Raw genomic sequence first — 19,549 nt, 5'->3', positions numbered from 1 at the left:
GTAAAAACGTACTCTGCGGTATCAATGCGGCGACTCTTTCAACACAAGAGCATCTTAAAAGCGACTCACGAGTTTCCCGAAGCCTCATATAAAAAAAATAATAAAAAAAACCAGACACAAACACAGACCACAAGTTAATTTGCAAAAGAACTGAACCTCTTTATTTGGACTGTCAATGATCCGACGGATGTTGCATTTCAGACCATTCACATATGAGTGACAGTAAAAAAGTAGAGTGTAAGCATGTGATGCAAAAAGGTTCATAAAACATTAGAAAAAGTTGGGGGAGAGTTTTAGAATTAAATATAACTGGTACAAGATAGATATATGCAGCTGGTGGGCTACATTAATTCAATAATAAAGCCATGCTGGGACATGAACATGGTCTCAGGACCACTTGGTAGACGTCTCCATGCGACACAGGCTCTGTACCTCCGTAGTGGGTGCGTGGCATGTTAAAATACACCAGCCTGAAACTAATACATGCACTTCTCAACTAATATCACGCATCTTGGAATGTAAACATGGAGTAAACATATTCCTTGGCCAGTTATTAGTGTTCAGTTTACTCATAATCACATCATGATTATGTGGCTCAGAAAAGCATTGTCACCCCCCTGCTGCATCATCTTTATAAACACACACGCACACACACTCTTGTAGAAATCTGCCGCACTGTACCTCTGTGTCTATTTGAAGTAACAAGTAGGCTGTCCAAAGCAACAGAGGCCATGAGAAGGATAATCTGAGCCATCTGCAACAACATAGTTGGTATACAGGATAGTGAAGAGTTAAAAATAAAAGAAAGAAGTCTTAAAGCCACCATTGCTAACTCACTAAAGTCCTTTGCGGGCATGAGTGTGATGCTTTTAACAAGTCAGATAATCCCAAGAGCCTGCTCTGAAGAAATCTATGACTAGAATGCTTCTCATGACCATTATTAAAACAAAAGCTGAGGATGCTGGAGCGAGAATTTCAGGCACCACATAAACAGTTTATGAGAACATGACAGCTAAACAGTTTAATCACAAGGTTTGAGAAACAATTCTTTCTCACCACCACATGACCAAAAAACAAAAAAACAAACAAAAACAAAAAAAGAGCCGTTAAGTGCCTCATATAGTTATACCTTTGAAAACAAACAAACAAACAAACAAACAAACAAACAAACAAACAAACAAACAAAAAACCCACTACTGCAACTCATATGGAGTCCATGGATTGGGGGGTAGAAGACTTGCTTTTGGGATCTACCCAGCCTGCTCAGGTGTGAGAAGGCTTCAGTTCTTTAATGTGTTAGATTGTGAGACAATGGATTATGCATGACATCACAGAACATGAATCTGGCATCATCCCAGAGAGATGTAAACAGTGACATTTAGGCGATATAAACATACAACATTAGTTGCAAGATTTCTGTTCTCTGGTGACACTGGGCACCATCAACCACCATGCCCTCTATCTACAACAGTGCGGTATTAGTGTGGCAAAACATGCGATTATAGAAAATAAGCATAAGTTATCAATATCAAGGGAGAGTAAAAAATACAATTGAAAAAAAGATATCTGTAAATAACCATCTTTACTAGACAGACCTCCTATTTTTGATGAAATAATAATTTGAATGGTTATCCCTGTCTTATGTTGCAACCAAAAGTGATCCAAAAGTTAAGACCATATTACACATACATGCACCTCCGGCTCTGCCACATTCACAGACAGAGGCTGTATAAGACAGTTTTTGATTCAACACTGATACCACATGATAATGTTAGGGTTCTGAGACTGAAACACATTGAGACACAAACAGAAAAAAGATGGACATCGTCAAGCACCTTGAAAAGTATGATTCATCAAATCATCACATTGGCCATTTGAGGAAGAGGGCACTGCGAGGGTGAGGCGCTGTGCTCCATAGCATTTATTATGAGATCAAGCTTCATTTTCCAAAGCCAATTATAAGGGGGCCAGAGGGTTGAGATGGGTTTCATTTAGTTTTCTCGCCTGGCATTAGACTGTAAATTGAAAACACTCTGCGCTCCTTGCTTTTATCAATTCAATATCAAATCAGCTCTCACACAGTACAAACCTCACAGCCCTTACTCACCCCTCTGGGGATTCCTCGGCACAAAATGAGATTCATCATCATTTATGTAGTAGGGCATAAAATAACAGAGACAAATTGCAGCTGGTATAAATTCTTTAAACCGCTGTTCTTTTTTAAAAAATAGTATACCATTTCACTATAAATGTCTTTCTCAAATTGACAGTCACACAACCCTTCTCTTTGGCTTGGTAGAAGTTTAGAGGAGGAGAGTCACTTCTATTTTGACTACATGTTCAGGGGAAAAACAACCAAGAGAAAGGATAAACCTGTGGTTGAATTACAAGCTGTTCTTCAAGCCTTTTGGTCATCTCTCTCCTTCCTTTGACACAAAAACATGCTCGTTAGAGACGACAAAAAGAACCAAGGAAAGCTGACCAAGTTTCAACCAACAAAAGCCCCAGCTATCACAGGTTAAAGAATGATTACGGTGGCTAGAAAGCATACTGGTGTCTGTATATCAGCACCTGACTACAAGGGGAACCTCAGTAAGTGTGTAATTGAGCCAAATACCATTTAGTGCCTAATATCAAAGTTCATTTATTAAAAGTGCCTTAACTCTGGCTGGAAATCTTCAGAATCTACACATTATATGGTGCAGAGGCTGTTGCTGTCAGTGTGTTTTGGATAGAAAGCCTTATTCCAAGGCAGAAGGAAAAGAAGAGTAACTCATAGGGCGGAACCCCTTTATGAAAGCACCAATCTACTGTTTTTCTCTCACAACGGCAAACTGAGCCTCTGCAGATCATGCCACAGTCCTGCAGGTGACACGGAGCAGTTTGCACAGTTAACCTTTTTTTTCTCTGTCCTGCAATATAATAATCATCTGTATTCCATTTTTAATAAACTTAGTTGTATATAATAACGTACAAAAATATTAGAGAACATATACACAGTTTTTTTGTCATTTTGTAGTGACTGCTTTGCCTGGTTTTCTGAAGCATACGTTTATCTTTGTGCTGGGTGATGAGGAACTGAATAGGCCTCAAATGAAGTGTATTTTTCCTTTCTTCTTTTCATATTGTTGAAGTCCGGTCTGTTCCATCTGAGGGGTAGAACAGAGACACGTTAAGGTACATTACATTTATAATCACAATGTGATAAGCATGGCATCGCTGAAGGGGCATGTCACTGTCCTGCTGCTAAACTTACTGTTAGATACATATATTAGTAACATTAAGAAAATTAAAAACACTAAATCCTATGAAATTTAAATTGGCTTCTGTCTTGCAGTATCACTGATTTAACACATACTATCCAGTATACAGACAATCTGCAGATTTCTATTAAGATTTATGCTGCTTCTGGCCCTCAGGCCCTTTATGCATCCTTGTTTTAAGATATACAAAGCCAAAACAGAACATAACTTTAGCCGCATCAGTTAAAGGAATGAAAATATAAAATTTTCCAAAAGTCATGCATCTCATAAATTATTTACAACCACAATACTGGACAATTATACAGAGCTACTGATGTTGAAACACAGGTGCAACCTCCAGAGCTTAAAAATTAAGCCAACATAGAAGTGGCAGTGCAGTTCCTCTAATTGCTACTCGAGTTTCTCTTCCAAATAGAGCACTGCACAGACCCCCCGTGTTAAAATGTCAAACAGAATTAATAACCATAAAACAATCTGGCTTTGATCCCACTCTAAATGGGGTGAATTCTTTTGTAACTCATCCACTTGAATAACTGAGTCAGGGGTGTAGCCACTCTGACAGACAGGTGTCCTGCCACAGGCAGCTGGAGCTGATCAAGTCTGCTAGGCCTCATCCACTACTGTTCATTGTGTCTATGCTGTTGGAGCCTTTTCAGTGGATTATCTGACTAATGTTATGGCTTCTTTTATTTCAGTTTTGGTGAGTGAAATTCTAGTTTTTATTAGTCTTACTTGGCACTAATTACCTCAAATAAGATGCACCCATACAGTTTATAGATGCAACATTCTAATCAAGCCTGCTAGCATTAGCGGATAAAGTAAAATTTGACCCTGTGAAGCATGTAAGGTAGCTTGTGGCTGAAAAAACAATAGTAAAAACTTCTCTGGGTATATCCATTTTTTACACTGTCTTTTGTTTAAAGGGCTCTTTTTCTCCCATTTGACTAGTTCTTGGGTCAGCAACCTTCAATATCAAAAGATCTATTTAAGCTCTTCCTACCAAACAATAAAAGAAAAAAAGCTGCAGATTAAGAAGGATTACAGGATTACATCTTTTTTGTTTTATTTTGTTTTTTAAAGCTTGCAGGAGTGACAGTTAAGGGGATCGTGGGCTGTCCACCCCTGCTCTTCTGCTCTAACTGAAAGCTGTGTACACGTTTGCCAACCAGTGTCCCATTTAAAGTTGCTGACACTTACCCCCTAAGGCATGCTCTGTCATACTGAGGCACAGTGATTCCAGCGTAGGGTTGATCTCCAGGTCAGCACCTGGAACTTGGCATTCTGAGGAAATGAATAAAACTATTAGTCCACAGGAATGTTAGGAAATGACATACTGTCACTACACTAAATTTAGAAAACAAACAAACAAAAAAAACATTTATATATAAAATCTGCATTAACGCAGATTAATCTGCCTGACTCACATTTAGATTACATTATTGAAACACAATGTGCAAAAACACAGTGTGCAAAAGAATCATCATCACAAGGTTGCTTATGCTCAGCTCACCTTGGTGCTGTAATCTAAAATTGAAGTGAGTAACACTAATAAAGGGAGTAGTTCTGTTTTCTAAACAAACAACATAAGGCATATCTACAGATAGTGTTTAATTCGGTTGAAACGACTATGAACATTACGAAAAATGGAGGTAACTGGCACAAGAATTTGTATAAATGGTGTAAAAGTCTAAGGTTTAACATCATTTTACTGTATTTTTAAAAGTGTTTAATGAAATGTAATTTATACTTACAAACAGTTGGGGGGGGGTTTAACTCAAGAGTGAGATATAGGTCTGCCTTTGCAATCCTCTTTTCTTTCTTACATCAGTTAGCATTTCACTTACTTAAAAAAGCAGACTGTGACTGCAAAGCTTTAGATGTATTCTGATGTAAGTTCTGATGTAAATTTCAATCGGTTTCAAGAGAATAAAGACATGATCGATAGTACAACACTGGTCTGAGAAGCAGAAGTAAAACGGAGCTTGAAAGTTGAACTTCCACAAAGGCATTTAGGTGTTTGGCTGACAGTGATGTCTAGACAGCTTTATAAGGAATCCTCTGGGATACTCAAAGAACATATTATGCTACAATAGTTTTGTTTTGTCTCTGTACTGAGGAACAAAACTTCCAAAATAATAAAAAGGTTTATATCTGAGAGTCCTACATCATGCTGTATAATTCTGGCTGCTGTCACACACCCTTTTTACTTGCATATATGTTTTAACACCTTATTTTGCTTTGACTGGTTATAAGATAAGATAAGATAACCTTTATTAGTCCCACACGTGGGAAATTTGTTGTTGAAATTTCTATGCTAAAGCTAGAAATGAAAAATAAGGTGTATGATGTATGGATGCAGGCATGTTGTTACACTAAATGAAGTGTAGGAAGAGCGTGCAACAAAAACAACATGCTATAAGAGGAAAGTCAGAGGCAGATCACTGTAGATGCCACTATATTGAAAATACAGATTTAAGCATTGAATCACAAACATAACAAGGTCAGCAGTTCAGGAACGCTTCTGTTCATAAGCAGTAAGCTGCCTGAAGTGCAGTAAATTAGGAAACATGGTCTGTTGTGCAGGACCAAGCTTTAGTTTGCAATTAAATATTTCCAACATTTATTCAATCGATCGTTTAAAAAATGCAACACAATCTTAAAGCAGATTCAGATTTGGACTCAGTCAATTAGAAATGCTGTATTTTTCAGGTTTTTGTTTCTTGTGTAGTGTAGACACTGAAACTATAACCATACTGAGTTCATGTCTGTGGAACTATACATTTCTGGCTTTCACACACTCCTTTATGGAAATATCCGAAGCTGACTCTGCTAAAACACGACAGATCCATTACAGGTAAATTTGCAATGCTCACGTCTGGCATCTGGCACACAAAACAAGGCAACCAAAGGTTATGTATACTATACAAGGCGACAGATTGTTTTCTGCAACATGCTGCTAAGCCGTCTTGTTAGTTTGTCCTTGGCACAGAGGGAGAGACACTCTCCATTCTGGCATCTGACCAATTCATAGCTTTTTTTTTTTTTGCTTTTTTTTTTTCACAGAGGTTGTGTAGCTTGTTCTACTTGCAAAACTCAGACTGAGATCCAGAGCTTTCAAATATTCCAATAGCCATTTCCAGTTAGGCATTAAAAAAAAATACTTTCAGAACATGTAGGTAAAACTAGGTGTTATAAAGTGTAAACAGGAATCCCAAGATGTCAAGAAGGTTGTGTTTACATGTTGGCACAGAATGTGGTACATTAAACAAGCACTATGACAGTTTGTGGGTTAGTGCATATATATATATATATATATATATACCTTGCTGCTGGAACATGAGCATGGTTTGTGGGGAAGTGTGGACAGGGAGCGAGTGGGTCCGCTGTACAGAGCTGCGACTCTGACTTGGCATGCTGTTACTGCCTCCAGGGTTGGCAAACCACAGGCTCTATATATTGGAAAACACAAGTTCTCCTTACACAAACATCACTTATCCAGGAAAACTGGCAAAGTTTCTTAAACCTTCAGCTAGGTTCTCAAATAAAAACACTCAAATTATATAAAACTATGAAACCAGTTTTACTGTCAAATCTGTACTGATTAAACCTCTTTTTGGGGGCAGTTTTTTTTGCTTTCAGAACAAAGATGTATTATGACTGTTTTAACGTGCTTCATACTGACCAATACCTTCTCACAAAACTATTCAAATTTACCCTACACAGAGTTCATATTAATTTAACTTTGTTCCACTATTTTTTTCTGGGTCATTTCTACACCACTTAGCTCACCATTTGTCACCAGCGGGGTTTACAGTTTGAGAACAACTGGTTTTAAGTCATTAAATCTTTTAATATTTGATTTTTTCGTAGGCTATCTAATCTGTATAGAAGTTAAAATTAGTAATGCATGTTACAACTTGATGTCATAATATAATTATAACATTTAAAATACTGACTTGTCTACCCTGTCCTGTCAGCGCAGGACTAGTGAGAGTGTGCCGTGGAGAAGCTCCCCCAATACCAGCTGGGAGACACATGCGTCCAGCTGGAAGTCCACGAGGGGTCATCTGGAACTGCCTTTGGCCGCGACGCCCTACACCTCCACTTACAGAACCTGCTGTGGGGAGGGAGTTGGACCCATAGGTCCAGCTGGAGTAGCAAAACAAACACCAGAGAAACATGCCTTAGAAATTATAAGGATTGTTGAACTATTACAGCCATTTCTTAAGAAATGACAGCAGCAATTTCAATTAGGAAAAGAGGAAACTAAAAAGAAGGGAAAGAAAATCAAGCTAACAGATAACAGAGACGAATCCAGAATCACAATAAACTGATGTGACAGCTCTTCTGCTAAAGAGGAAGATCAAAGGTAAAAGAAGGCCAGCACTCTCACCCTTTCTGACGGTACCCAGGCATGTCCAGCATAGCTTTCCGAGGGAACAGGCGGAGCAGTTTGAGGACCTGCTGCTTCCAGGAGACCAGCCTTTTCTTGTGAGTTTCTGTGAAAGCCTGTCAAAACAAGACAGCAAAAAGGAGTGAAATAATGAACAAAGTATTACCAGGATTTCTGGAAATGCATTTGGAATCTGTATTTATTTTTCAGTTCAAGAAAGAAACAGGCAAGCTTTTTTAAAAAGATCTTTTTAAAGGCATTATATTTGTGTTTTAAGGTTGTCACAAGTTCCATTTACAACTGCATCCACACATATGAGCAAACAGAGAAAAAGCTTCATCTTCAGTTTCTTACCTCATGTATCAGACACTTCTCAATTAGCTGAAGGTAACAGCTGATATTTTCTTCATCTGGCCTTGACACCAGCAACTGGGTGCAAACTGAGGGGGGGAAAAAGCCACAGTACCCTTCAGTATGAGTGATACCTGCTGATCTCTGTTAATGGGGGTTGGTGAAAATGGATTATTCTAAGTATTTTTGTTTTATACAATATCCTGACCTGGGTATGAAATCTAAATTCATAGCTTTTATAAGAAAGTTGTAAGAGAGATTCCAATAAGGACTTGGCCACCAATCTAATTAGCAACCTTCATCTACTCCGTAAAACCTCTACTGTATTCTTACCTTTACCCATAACACGAGTGAACTGTCCAGCAATGTCACCATCTGAGATGGGTGCACCTGAGGAATCTCCATCACAGGGAGGTGGATTGTTGGATTGGAAGCCCTCTGGGGCCGGCTCTTTATCCGTTCCTGTTTTTGTAGAATCTGAAGGTGAGGTGGTGGTGTCTGAAGCAGTCTGTGCTGCAGTGGGTGGACTGTAGGCCTTAATAGGTGTGATGATGATCTGCTGCAGCTCCTGGAGGGCATTGCGTAGGTTTCCCCCTTCCAAAATATCCTGACAAGAGATGACGACATCATTGTCATATGATAGCTTAAGTTTTACGGGTGCTGTTGTGAGCGGAAAGATTGATTTCCAAGTTGGAAATCCAGATTGAGACTGTAGCCAAGCAAACGTTTGCTCCACTGAAATGTCTTACAGGAAGACACTGAATTCCTACCAGCCCTCCTCCATGTTTCTATGCCAACAAGCAGACTGGGAATTTCCCAATGGAGCTAAATCACATGACTGTCACCAAGTACATACTCAAGTGCAATTTTGATCAGTGCAATTGAAAATTCATCAAGACAAAGCACCACTGCTATTTTTTTTTTTAGCTTGAGAAAAATATTATCCGATTTGAATTACCTTTTCTAAAGACTTGAGCACACTCTGCCTCTCTCGCAGTTTTTGGATACTCAAGGCAATCTTATGTCGTGCTCCTTTAGTGACGTTCTAAAAAGGAGAGAGAGAAAATAGCAAGATGGCATAAGAAGCAGGAAAGTCATTTCTTGAGGGAACACTGGGCAATTTATACAGTTACTAAATAACAGACCTAATCACCATCTGTTTCATTAAAGCCAAGGGGCAGAGGCAAAATCGCACCATTTGTATGTGCGACTGGGTCGATATAACTGTAGGGTGCGTTGTTTAATTTCATGCCTCATTGAGAGCTGATGTATCATCAGGTTTGAGGACAATAATGTTCACAATTGATAAGGAGTGTAGAATAATCAAAGCCTGGCGCCAGCGTATGCAAAAAGGAGGCTTAAAAACCTGTGACTCCAGGTGCTGCTCTGTGAGAATCATCATCTCCTCATAGGTCATCTGGGAGAAAAGTGATGCATATTTATGAAGGCGGAGACTCTTCAACCATGCAGGAACATCTAGAACAAAAAGGGGGGGGGGAAAGTTACAAAAAAAGTCACATTATATTTTGGCTTAAAATCACCCCAGCTGTTGGCTGTGCATGGCTTTTACCAGAGCTTGGAGTGCTCTTGGACTGGTTAGGTAAAGAACTCTGACCTTTCATGCCACTACCATCCTCCTGGAAGGTGTTGCGAACAGAGCCTTGTTCTTCTGTCTGCTCACTGCCTGAAGAAGCTACGCTGCTCTGGGGCGAAAGGGGTGCGTGATCTGTCGGAATAAAGTTCTGCCGGCCCACTGCGTCATCCTGGCTAACCCACTCAGACCCACAAGCCTGGGAACTGGAAGAAATAATGGACATGGACTTCTTCTGAGGGCTGGGCTGCATCTGCCCACAAAGGCCTGGAAAGGGAAACATTTCAGATATGAGCAACAACAAACAAAAAAACTGTTTGTAAAACAGTCGATATGCTTATGACTGATAACTCATGCTTTTACTAAACCACTTCTTATGTTTTCCCAAAAGATGAAAAATGAGAGTTGAATGACAAATATTACCTGTATTATTGCTGTTAATAGGTGAGGACATCCCGCCTGGGAATGACATGTGTCCGTTCTGGCCTGCTGAAGGTGTGCTGGATGAAGGAGACTTGTCGTGCCAAACAAGGCCGGGGTCCAGAGACTCTGCAGAACTGGGCCACTCATCTGAGCCTTGGCGTGGGTGGTAGGGGCTGGATGGAGCACGTGGTGTATACCCACTAGAAAGGTGCTCCTCCAGGTGGTTCAGCCACATGGCGAGAGATGTGCGGTCATCCAGTGTGGTGGCAGGGTGGATGAGGGCATAAGATAGCAGCTGCCTGCTTTCTTCCACAAACAGGCTACTCTCAATAGTGTGACTCAAAACCTTCTGCAGCAGCTTCATGTACTCACATTTGGCCTCACTATTACGTGGTTGCAGCAGAGGCAGATGGGACAACAGCAAGGAGACCACTTTCTCTTTTGGTTCCTGGTGCCATTGGCTGACAATTGCTAACGACAAATAGATTTTTACATGTGATTAACATTTTATTATTTAATATATGCTGTCTTTCATTTTAGAAAAACAATTAATATGGCTGTAATGATAAAGTAATTAATAATAAATAACACTTAAGCTCTCAGCTACCTGCATTGTTGGCCTCAGCTTCAAGGATGTGGATGTCAGTGCAGTCTGCCAGCCAGTGTTCAAGGCAGATGTGTAGAAAGCGAGCCTGGGTGCGGGATGCCCTTTTCAGGAGGGACAGCAGCGCCACTGTCTGTTCACACTCATTCCAGCCTTTGAACCAATCTGTGAGGATACCTACCTGGTCTCGGAACATCATGGCGCGTCTCCTTGGTAAGGAGAAAAAGAATGTGCCAACAGGGAGCGGGCTACAGGAAAGGCTGCTCGCTCAGACACAGATGGGTTGAGTCCAGCCCCGCACAGCGGGGTTGTATTTTCAACAGTCTTGGGATTCCCCTCAGACTGGACCGAGGGACCCTCACATGGTTCAGATGCAGGAGAAACTTCAGCGAGGGATGTGGCGTGGATTTTTCACAGGATGTCTTTAGGCTGAAAGTGAGTGTCAACTGTAGTGGCTAATCACACAAACAGGAAAATATTTTTTTCATTCCGGCGTGTTCTGGATCATCTGCACCCTATTACAAAACAAACACAGAAAGCAAACCACATTGCATACTTAAACTAGACATTCGGTGAACTGTCACATTAATTCTAAAATCGCATACAAGGAAAAACTTCTTAAATGTAACATCACTGCAAGGGAGCAGCCAGAAGTAGCTTATGTTAGAATAAGGCAGTTGAGCAATCTATTGCCTCAACCTTGCAAACAAGGTAACAGTAATGACTCTGTTAGATCATGCCAATGGATCATCAACTTCAGGGAGAGGAAATAATAACTGACAATGAGGGTCTAATCTTATATCATGATCATTAATCAGAGATTATGGCACAAAGTGCAAATAAAACAGACTACTGCTATATTATAGGCATTATAAAGACCTCTCCCAGGTCTATGCTTCTTAAGTCACAGCATCATTATACAGGCGAGCCATTCACAAAAGGTGTGTCAACACAGTTATCAATAAGACACTGGGTCAGTAAAACGTAGAGCAAAAAAAGTCCGCTATTCAAAGAACATAAGTGAATAATACCTCTTTTTAACAGAAACTAATACTGCTTTCTCTTACAGAGAAAATGAATCGCAGACATGTAATCACTAACGAGCAAGGGTAACTTCGGTTACATGTCAAAACTGCTAACTCCCAGCACTGCAAACGCTATCACCTGTAACAGTATGAGCTATAATGTTGATTTTATGAACAAAGCTGGGTGCTCGGCTGAAAGCTCCGGTTCTCACCTTGCTGCGAGGGTTTCTTAGACTAAAACAGACGAATATTACACCCGGCAGCTAAGCATTAAATAGCGGTTAGCTGAGTTAGCTCGGTTGGCCTAGTCTGTGATGAGGGATCGAGATTTGTATTGTTTTTCGTTGACGCTGTTGCTGCCCCTTTTCTCCGCCTCGTACTTCAGTCTTAGCGGTAAAAACGAGAATGTTAAAACGCTATTCTGATCGGCCCGAGGTTTTAGCCAGATAGCAAGATTAAGTTACTCAAGTGACGATTTAAACTGAAGAGACTCAAAAGATTTGTTGTTTACCTTTGTCAGTTGTCACTGGTTAGCGGGCTAGGCTAGTAGTAATGCATTGCTAGCTCGACGGTAGCGTTAGCTTCTTAGCTAGCAAGTTTTGCTAAAAGATGCAGCAACGTTAGCTTAGCTGAGAAACGTAGCTTTCGGTCCCATGCGTAGTACTCCTTAAGGAGGTTCCTGTACAGTGGTGAGCCTCTGTGGCTTTAAGCATACTATGTTAAAGAATTTATGTACAAAAATGTTAGTTACAATACAGAAATAAGGAGTGTACGCCTGGAGAAATCTACTTCGATTTTAAGTTGACGTAAGACGTGGGCACAACGTCATACGTCTACACGACGCACGCAATATTAATGTCCGCCCACAATCTTATAAATATGAAGAAGACCCTGGCTGAGGTGGATTATCTATCTGATATATCTGATAGATATATACATTTTCTTACGTTTTCTCTGCGAGGGAAATGTTGCTTATCCCATAGCGTCCTGAACAGGTCTCTAGTTGATCACAGAGACAGACAACCTCACACCACACTCGCCCACACAGCCCACTCCCCACATTTGTACCAGTTATTAAAGACAGAAGAAAAAACTTGTGTTTTTATTAATTCAACGTAGTTTTATTCTATATTTAGCTTCTGGTCGTCCAAATCCCACTTGCTGTGGCTCTATGTCCCACCAGTGTGGCCACCACCAGAGTTTAAGAACCATTAAATTAACCTAACGTGCTTGTTCGATGAGCCTTTCTAAGCTCCTGTATTGCACTTATGTGTGTGGTTGCTGAAATCAGTTTTCTCATCAACATAAATGTCAATACCAAATGATTCCCAGCAGAACACTGCATTATTAACAAAATGACTAATGGTATTCTTTCACTTGCCACTGTTTCTAATGTCGTAGCTGAGTAGTGTATGCTATTCTGTCATCTTCTCTCACTGTACTTATACAGATGAAGCCAATGTGAATTTTATTGTTATATCACCTGTATGCAAAGAGACAAAATTGTGAAGCTCAGGTTCCACAGTGTGCACATATACATAGTGCAAAAAAGACCACACATTGTGCTTCGACATAGAGAACAGTCGAAATACAAAATACAAAAATGCCAAAAAGTAGGCAATATTCTGGCAAAATTAAACTAAACTATAAATGTAATATTCAAAGATAACATATGATCATGCTTGAATTGACCCACCATCCTGAGTGTATGGACAGTACTGTGTAAGATATAAATGGCAGGTGCTATACAGTTAAAAATGTGCAATAGACAAGAAACAGCAACTTAACCTGAATATAAAATACAGTAGATATAGACTCCATTATCACATCTGTCCAGTGTCATTTCACTGATGCCTCACAACAATGTAAAACTTTCTTTCATCTCTTTATCAGAATCATTTTCCATTCTATTTTTTTATGTGCTGTCATTGAACCGTTTTTAAAGAAAGCAAACTTTCATCCTTCTGTTCTTACATATTTATAAGTTGTTTTTTTTTTATTTAAAGTTTTTTCCACAAGCTTTTAGCTTTTATTTTTCCTCCTCAGTTTAACCAGTGACTATCTTTTTAGCAGTCCACAGAGAAGACTTTGAGGTCTTTAAGACATGTCAGAGTTTCACGAGGTTCGACAGATCTTTAGATGATGATCCTTTAGATCATCTTAAAAAATGTTTTCAGTTCAATTAAGCTTTATTTATATAGTACCAAATTAGAATAATATAGGCCTTAGAACACCTTATATTACAAGGTAGAAAACCCCCTTCACTATTCTGGGAAAAACCCAACAATCATACAAACCCCTATGAGCAAGCATTTTGCATGGGAGGGAAAGAAACACTCCCTTTTAACTGGTAGAAACTAACCGAATCAGGCTCAGGGAGGAACAGCTATCTGCCACAAGTGGTTGGGAGGTGAGGGGAAAGAGAAAAGAAGAAAGAGAAGAGAAAAGCAAACCAGAGCATAAGGAGATAGGACAGAACATAGACTAAGGTAGAGAGAAGACAACATTTGAATGACATGCTGCAGTAATATATAAACACGTAATGAGGGAAAAGTGGTGGGTGAAGAAGAAGTGCTCAACACACCACAGTGTATCACAGGAAGTCCTGCAGCAGTAAACGGCATGGTTCAAGTTCAATTGTACCCGCCCCAACTAATTTATGAGCTTTATCACAAAGGAAAGTTCTGAGTTTAATCTTAAAACTAGAGAGGGTGTATGTCTCCTAAATCCAAGTTGGTAGCTGATCCTGCAATAGAGGGGCTTTCTAACTAAAGGCTCTGTGCCACATTCTACTTTTAAATACCCTAGGAACCACAAGAAAGCCTACAGTCTGAAAAAGGTGAAGTGCTCTGTTATAATTGCTCTGTTAGAATATAGTTGGTATTTAGGAGAAGATGATTATGGGACATCCGGTCTTTATGTTTTTAAGACATGCCTGTAGTTTAACTAATTGGGTCTTCGGCCTACATGAATAAATATAATGACCTATCATCTTCATATTAATGAAAGTGTATGCGATCTTTTCTTTTTTGGCAATTCTTTCAGTGTGTGCGTGTATATGGTGCATATGGTATCTCTTATTTTTTTGTGTAACCCTTTGTTTCATGTACAGCATGTTTGTCAACTTTGTTGTTTTTAAATGTGCTTTATGAATAAATTTGGACTGCATTTGGAAGGAAAGGGTGTATAAAGTAAAACTAAGGGTCTTATCAAGGATTCTGCAGTTGATTGTTGCATTCTTATCTTTTAGAAAGAAGTTTGTTGGTCACCATAGACACAGTGGGCCAGAGACCTAGCTATTGCTGTGATATTGATGCTGAATATTAGAAGACGCTGCATTTTCTTCCACTTTATAGATCAGAATAAAAATTGTTATTGTTCAGTCCCCCAAACGGCATGAATAGCAATAAGAGTTCTCTTGGCTCTTTTTTTTTTTTTTTTTTACAAATATAAAGAGATACAGGAGTTCCAGTTTATTCAGGTTTGGGTTGTTCAGTTCTCCAGTCTTTCTTCCTTGAAATAAAAAAGCACCCCCAGAATAAAACCAGTATCCTCATACTCAGACGTGAAAGAAGTCCTCCACACGTGCATCCTAATACTGCAATTTATTCTCTTTGATATAAATGAAAAGTCACTCTTCCACCTTCAGCTAGTTTAGAACATAGCAGAAAGCCTTTTCAATGGTTTTAGTAGACTTTATCACATCACCATAATCATGGCATCTCTCCATGGGCTTCCTGTATATTTTAGAATTGATTTCAAATGTTACTAACCACTGTTAAATTAATGCTGGCCCTAGTTAAATAGCGGAAACGTTGACCATATTGCTCAGTTCATACACTTACATCCTAGGATGTGACCTTTCTGCCCTTTCAAAGTAGTGACTACATCTAAAGGTGGCTTTTGCCACTTGCAGACTCTGTAGCATCTTTTTAAAAATTCACTTTTTAAAACACAAGACTAAAAGATTTTATCTACTAAATTAAACTGCATATGGTAGCTTTTACTGTCTGGGTATTGTCTATCAGTTGTCTTGCTTATTGTTAACGTTCCTTTGCTGTTACAATTTCATTGGCATTTATTATTCATTACTTCCTTTCCATTATTTTATTAATACCAATTTTGAATCATGAAGAACACAATTGGTACTTATCAGTACAGATAAAAAGGGTCACTGCACCTAATTATTTTTATTTAAAACAAAATGGTCTAGGAAACAGCAAAGTGTGTTTGGCCAGAGGTGCAACATACCTACAATTTCCACCAGTAGAGAGCAGCATGGCAATAAATTTCTTTCCTATCAGATACACAATTAATTTACACTTCTAATTTGACAATATTCCTGGGCACCGGGGTAGGTTGCTGTGTAAGTGTAATGTAATTTATTCATAAAGAAAGGAAACTGATTTCTTTCAGGCTGCAGATTCTTGAATGCACGGCAGTCGTGCAGAGTGTGAGATCTGACTTAAGCCTTTTAGTTTCAGGCGTGGTGGGAAAAGGCCCTATAAGGCAACACAGAGCATGTGTAAGTGACCAGTGCCTTACAAATTCCAATATTGACCAAAAAATCCAGTATCAACTCTAATATTACAATGTGCTGTCACTTGTGATTTATAGGTTGCCCTTCCATAATGTAACCGGAATGTAAAACAGTAAGAATTTTTTTTAAATAAATTATTCTTCCCACACTTTTGGCTGCTTAAACATAATAGCTTTCTTATTTTTTATTATTATGACTTAAATTGTATAAATAAAATACTTCAACTCCTAAACAACATTCTGTTTTGCTATTGTTTAAGGATATGAAGACGTCTTCTACATCTGCAAGTTTCACTTTGATATTCACGTTCACATTATAAAGGGAAGTGAAAGTCGCAGATACTAAGTGACAGTAAAAGACAACACAAAATGATTAACCTGATCATCTTCAGGTTTAAATGGCCTAAAATTATTCAATTTCAACTCCAGCTTCTTCTGCTACGGTAAAATGTGTGAGTTTAGTGTGTAAATGTTTTCCATAATTTATCCCCTATGCAATAAAAGACTGAGATACGTTGCTCCGCTTCACCACTGCTGTCATGTTTTCCTGCTGAAAGGAGGAAGCATGACTGAGAGGCGATCTAGCATTGTGTCTGCCCTCCCCTGCCATCTTTAACAGTTTGAAAGTAACTGTCAGTCTATCGCAAACAGTTTAAGCAAGGCGGTGTTACCCTCAGGACTTAAAAGCAGAGAAGGATCCTTTGAGAATGGTAGGTGAAACTGATGCAATTTCTTGAAAGACTTAGCTTTTCAATTGAAGTTCACTGCATTCGATGAACCGTAATACTACGTATTTGTCTGTGCGCATAAAGATATTTGTTCTACTTAACCATTGCGACCATCCCCCTTGCTCTATAAAACAGGAAACTACAATCTTGCATATTGCTGCAACACATTTCCTGCCCTCAAAATGTCAAAGAGTGTCATGGATGTTTAATATACCCATGAAAGGTGGATAGAGCCCTTTACAGATCTAGTAGATGTCCTTCACCCCGTTTTTTTGTTTCTATTTTTGGTCTGTAGACCAGCCCACTTAACTATTTATCACAGTATTATCTGGAGATATTGAGCATTTAATAGAGTGACACAATTTAACTAATGTTTTCATGGCCTGTTTTTACAGTCAAGCTCTTTAGTTGTGTGTGAAGTGGATGAAAGTCTGAAAGATAAACTGAAAAAGTTTCGATTTCGAAAAGAGACCAGCAATGCTGCCATACTAAGTAAGTAACGTTTATCCGTTCCTTACACACGTACTTCACATTTGTAAAACCATTATCAAACATTTTCATCGCATATGAATAGCTGCAGACCAACTAATATAAAATAAAATCAAAGCACAAAAGATTTCTCTTTGAAATTTCTTAGTGAAAATAGACATGGCGAAACAGCTCGTTATTCTTGAGGAGGAATATGACGTAAGTCAATTTTTTCTTTCTCTCTTTATTTACTCTGTTTGTTTTGATTTAAAAAGTCTCTCGCACTCTGTCTTGTCTTCTAGGACATCTCAATGGATGACTTAAGAAATGAACTTCCAGAGCGGCAGCCCAGATATCCTTACATCATATCATGAAAAGCAAAATTATTAATTAAAAAAAAAATTTGTCTTTTTGCAAAATCAAGTGATCTTCTGTTGGCTGCTCCCCTTCTGGGTCACCGGAGTTGATCACCTGCCTCCATCTCATTCTATCCTATTATCCTCTTCTGTCACACCAACCCTCTGCATGTCCTTTTTCACAACAGCCATGAATCTCCTCTGCGGTCCTCTTTTCCTCCTGCCTGATTGCTCCATATCCCTTCTGCACACGTCCAGTCTCAGGGTTGCCGCTATAATTTTGTCTCAACCTGAGCTGTCCCTCTGATGTCTTCATCTCTAATCCTGTCAATCAAATTAAAGAATATTAACATATTCAGCTTTGCCACCTGTCTTTTTGCCAGTGTCACGGTCTCCAAACCGTACATCATAAGAGGTCTCATTGCCATCTTGTAAACCCTTATAAATCATCCCCGATACTTTTTCGCACCCACTCTACCCTGGCTGCACTCTTCTTCACCTCTCTTGTGCACTGGATTGGTTGACCCCAGGTATTTAAACTCATCCACCTTTGCTGCCACTACTTTTCCAGCATCACCTTTACATGTCTCCTTCTTATTCACACATATGTATTCTGTCTTGCTTTTACTGACTTTCATTCCTCTTCTCTCCAATTCATACCTACACCTCTTCAGACTCCTTTCTGCTTGCTCCTGTGCAGATTCTACTGATATGGTTATATACACAGAAAAGTTCCTTGACAGAAACGTACATTCATTGTCTACAGCTACAAATATGTCCATGATGATGGCAGAGTGTCTTACCCGCTGTGTTTCATATTCTCCAGTCCTGTGGGTAAGCAGTTACAGTAATCTAGATTCTTAAAGCATTGTAGCAACAATGGCAAAGTAAACTAATCTAAAATACACTTTTAAATGTTTTTATGGTGATGAAGGTTGAATTAGAATTCTAAAGATATGTTTGGGCGAGTATTAAAATTACCCCCCAAAAAATGTCACTTTCATTTTAATAGGGTGCAAGCCAGAGCAGCAGATGATGTATGCAGGAAGCAAGAATCGACTGGTCCAAACTGCAGAGCTCACAAAGGTAATTATCACAAAATTATGAGTTTATAATATACAGTGGTATGTTGAGTAAATACACTAGTATTTAATGTAACAATGTATAATATTTCTACTTTTTATTCAGAGAAATTGAAAATCTGTAAATTTGTAGATTTTAATTGAAAGTCTCAGATTTACTTTTCTCTGAAATCTACTCAGTTGTTTTTAGTTATGTAGTTGACAGACATACTTTTATGTTTACTGCCAATTTATTTAGCAGGTTATTCATATTTTAATGTAATGTTTTCTTATAAACATGCCTTTTCTTACATGTTAATTCTCCTGTGTATGAGCTATTGCTCATTTTATAATTTCTTTGCTTTACTCTCTAAGGTGTTTGAAACAAGAAACCCCGATGACTTGACAGAAGAATGGCTGAAGAGCCACCTGTCATTTTTTCGCTGAATGTACATCTTCTGAATCTCCAAAGGTTCCTTTACGAGGCTGTCAGTTTAATGTCCATCTGGTGTGTATGGAATTGTTAATAAACATTTTAACCCAAACAGCTTTGTCAGTTCTGCATTTAAATCAGTCATTTTAGGGTTGTTGTTTTTTTTCAGATGAACAAATACAATACTATAAGATCAGCTGTACTAATTACAGCACAGGTTAAATTCATGAAAATACTCAAGAGGTTCCCAAATCAGAAAAAGACGCAGAAAAAGAACAAACTCTGGTCAGAGGTTTGTTTTACAAAATGTCGTC

The 19,549-nt window shown here is 38.9% G+C and overlaps 2 protein-coding genes across 2 annotated transcripts; one reads left to right on the top strand and one right to left on the bottom strand.

The window, feature by feature from the left end:
* Positions 1-138: 138 nt before the first annotated feature.
* Positions 139-12,473, bottom strand: samd4b (sterile alpha motif domain containing 4B). Its single transcript, XM_080888299.1, has 13 exons — positions 12,162-12,473; positions 10,629-11,140; positions 10,022-10,492; positions 9,623-9,865; positions 9,374-9,483; positions 8,966-9,052; positions 8,341-8,614; positions 8,011-8,096; positions 7,657-7,772; positions 7,220-7,412; positions 6,586-6,712; positions 4,461-4,544; positions 139-3,149 (listed from the first exon to the last, which is right to left on the bottom strand). Exons 2-13 carry the CDS (start codon positions 10,822-10,824, stop codon positions 3,121-3,123), a joined length of 2,016 nt encoding a protein of 671 aa, XP_080744425.1. The 5' UTR covers positions 10,825-11,140; positions 12,162-12,473; the 3' UTR covers positions 139-3,120.
* Positions 12,474-16,752: 4,279 nt separating this feature from the next.
* gmfg (glia maturation factor, gamma) lies at positions 16,753-19,497 on the top strand. The gene is made up of 7 exons (XM_080889592.1): positions 16,753-16,899; positions 17,313-17,409; positions 17,555-17,604; positions 17,688-17,739; positions 18,495-18,575; positions 18,754-18,827; positions 19,178-19,497. The coding sequence occupies exons 1-7, from the start codon at positions 16,897-16,899 to the stop codon at positions 19,247-19,249; spliced, it is 429 nt and encodes a 142-aa protein (XP_080745718.1). The 5' UTR covers positions 16,753-16,896; the 3' UTR covers positions 19,250-19,497.
* The last annotated feature ends 52 nt before the right edge of the window (positions 19,498-19,549 follow it).

This window comes from Rhamphochromis sp. 'chilingali', assembly GCF_963969265.1.
Source record: "Rhamphochromis sp. 'chilingali' genome assembly, chromosome: 8".
Lineage (NCBI taxonomy): Eukaryota > Metazoa > Chordata > Actinopteri > Cichliformes > Cichlidae > Rhamphochromis > Rhamphochromis sp. 'chilingali'.
The sequence above is the reverse complement of the archived record's forward strand: the minus strand, read 5'-3'. Positions and strand labels throughout refer to the sequence as shown.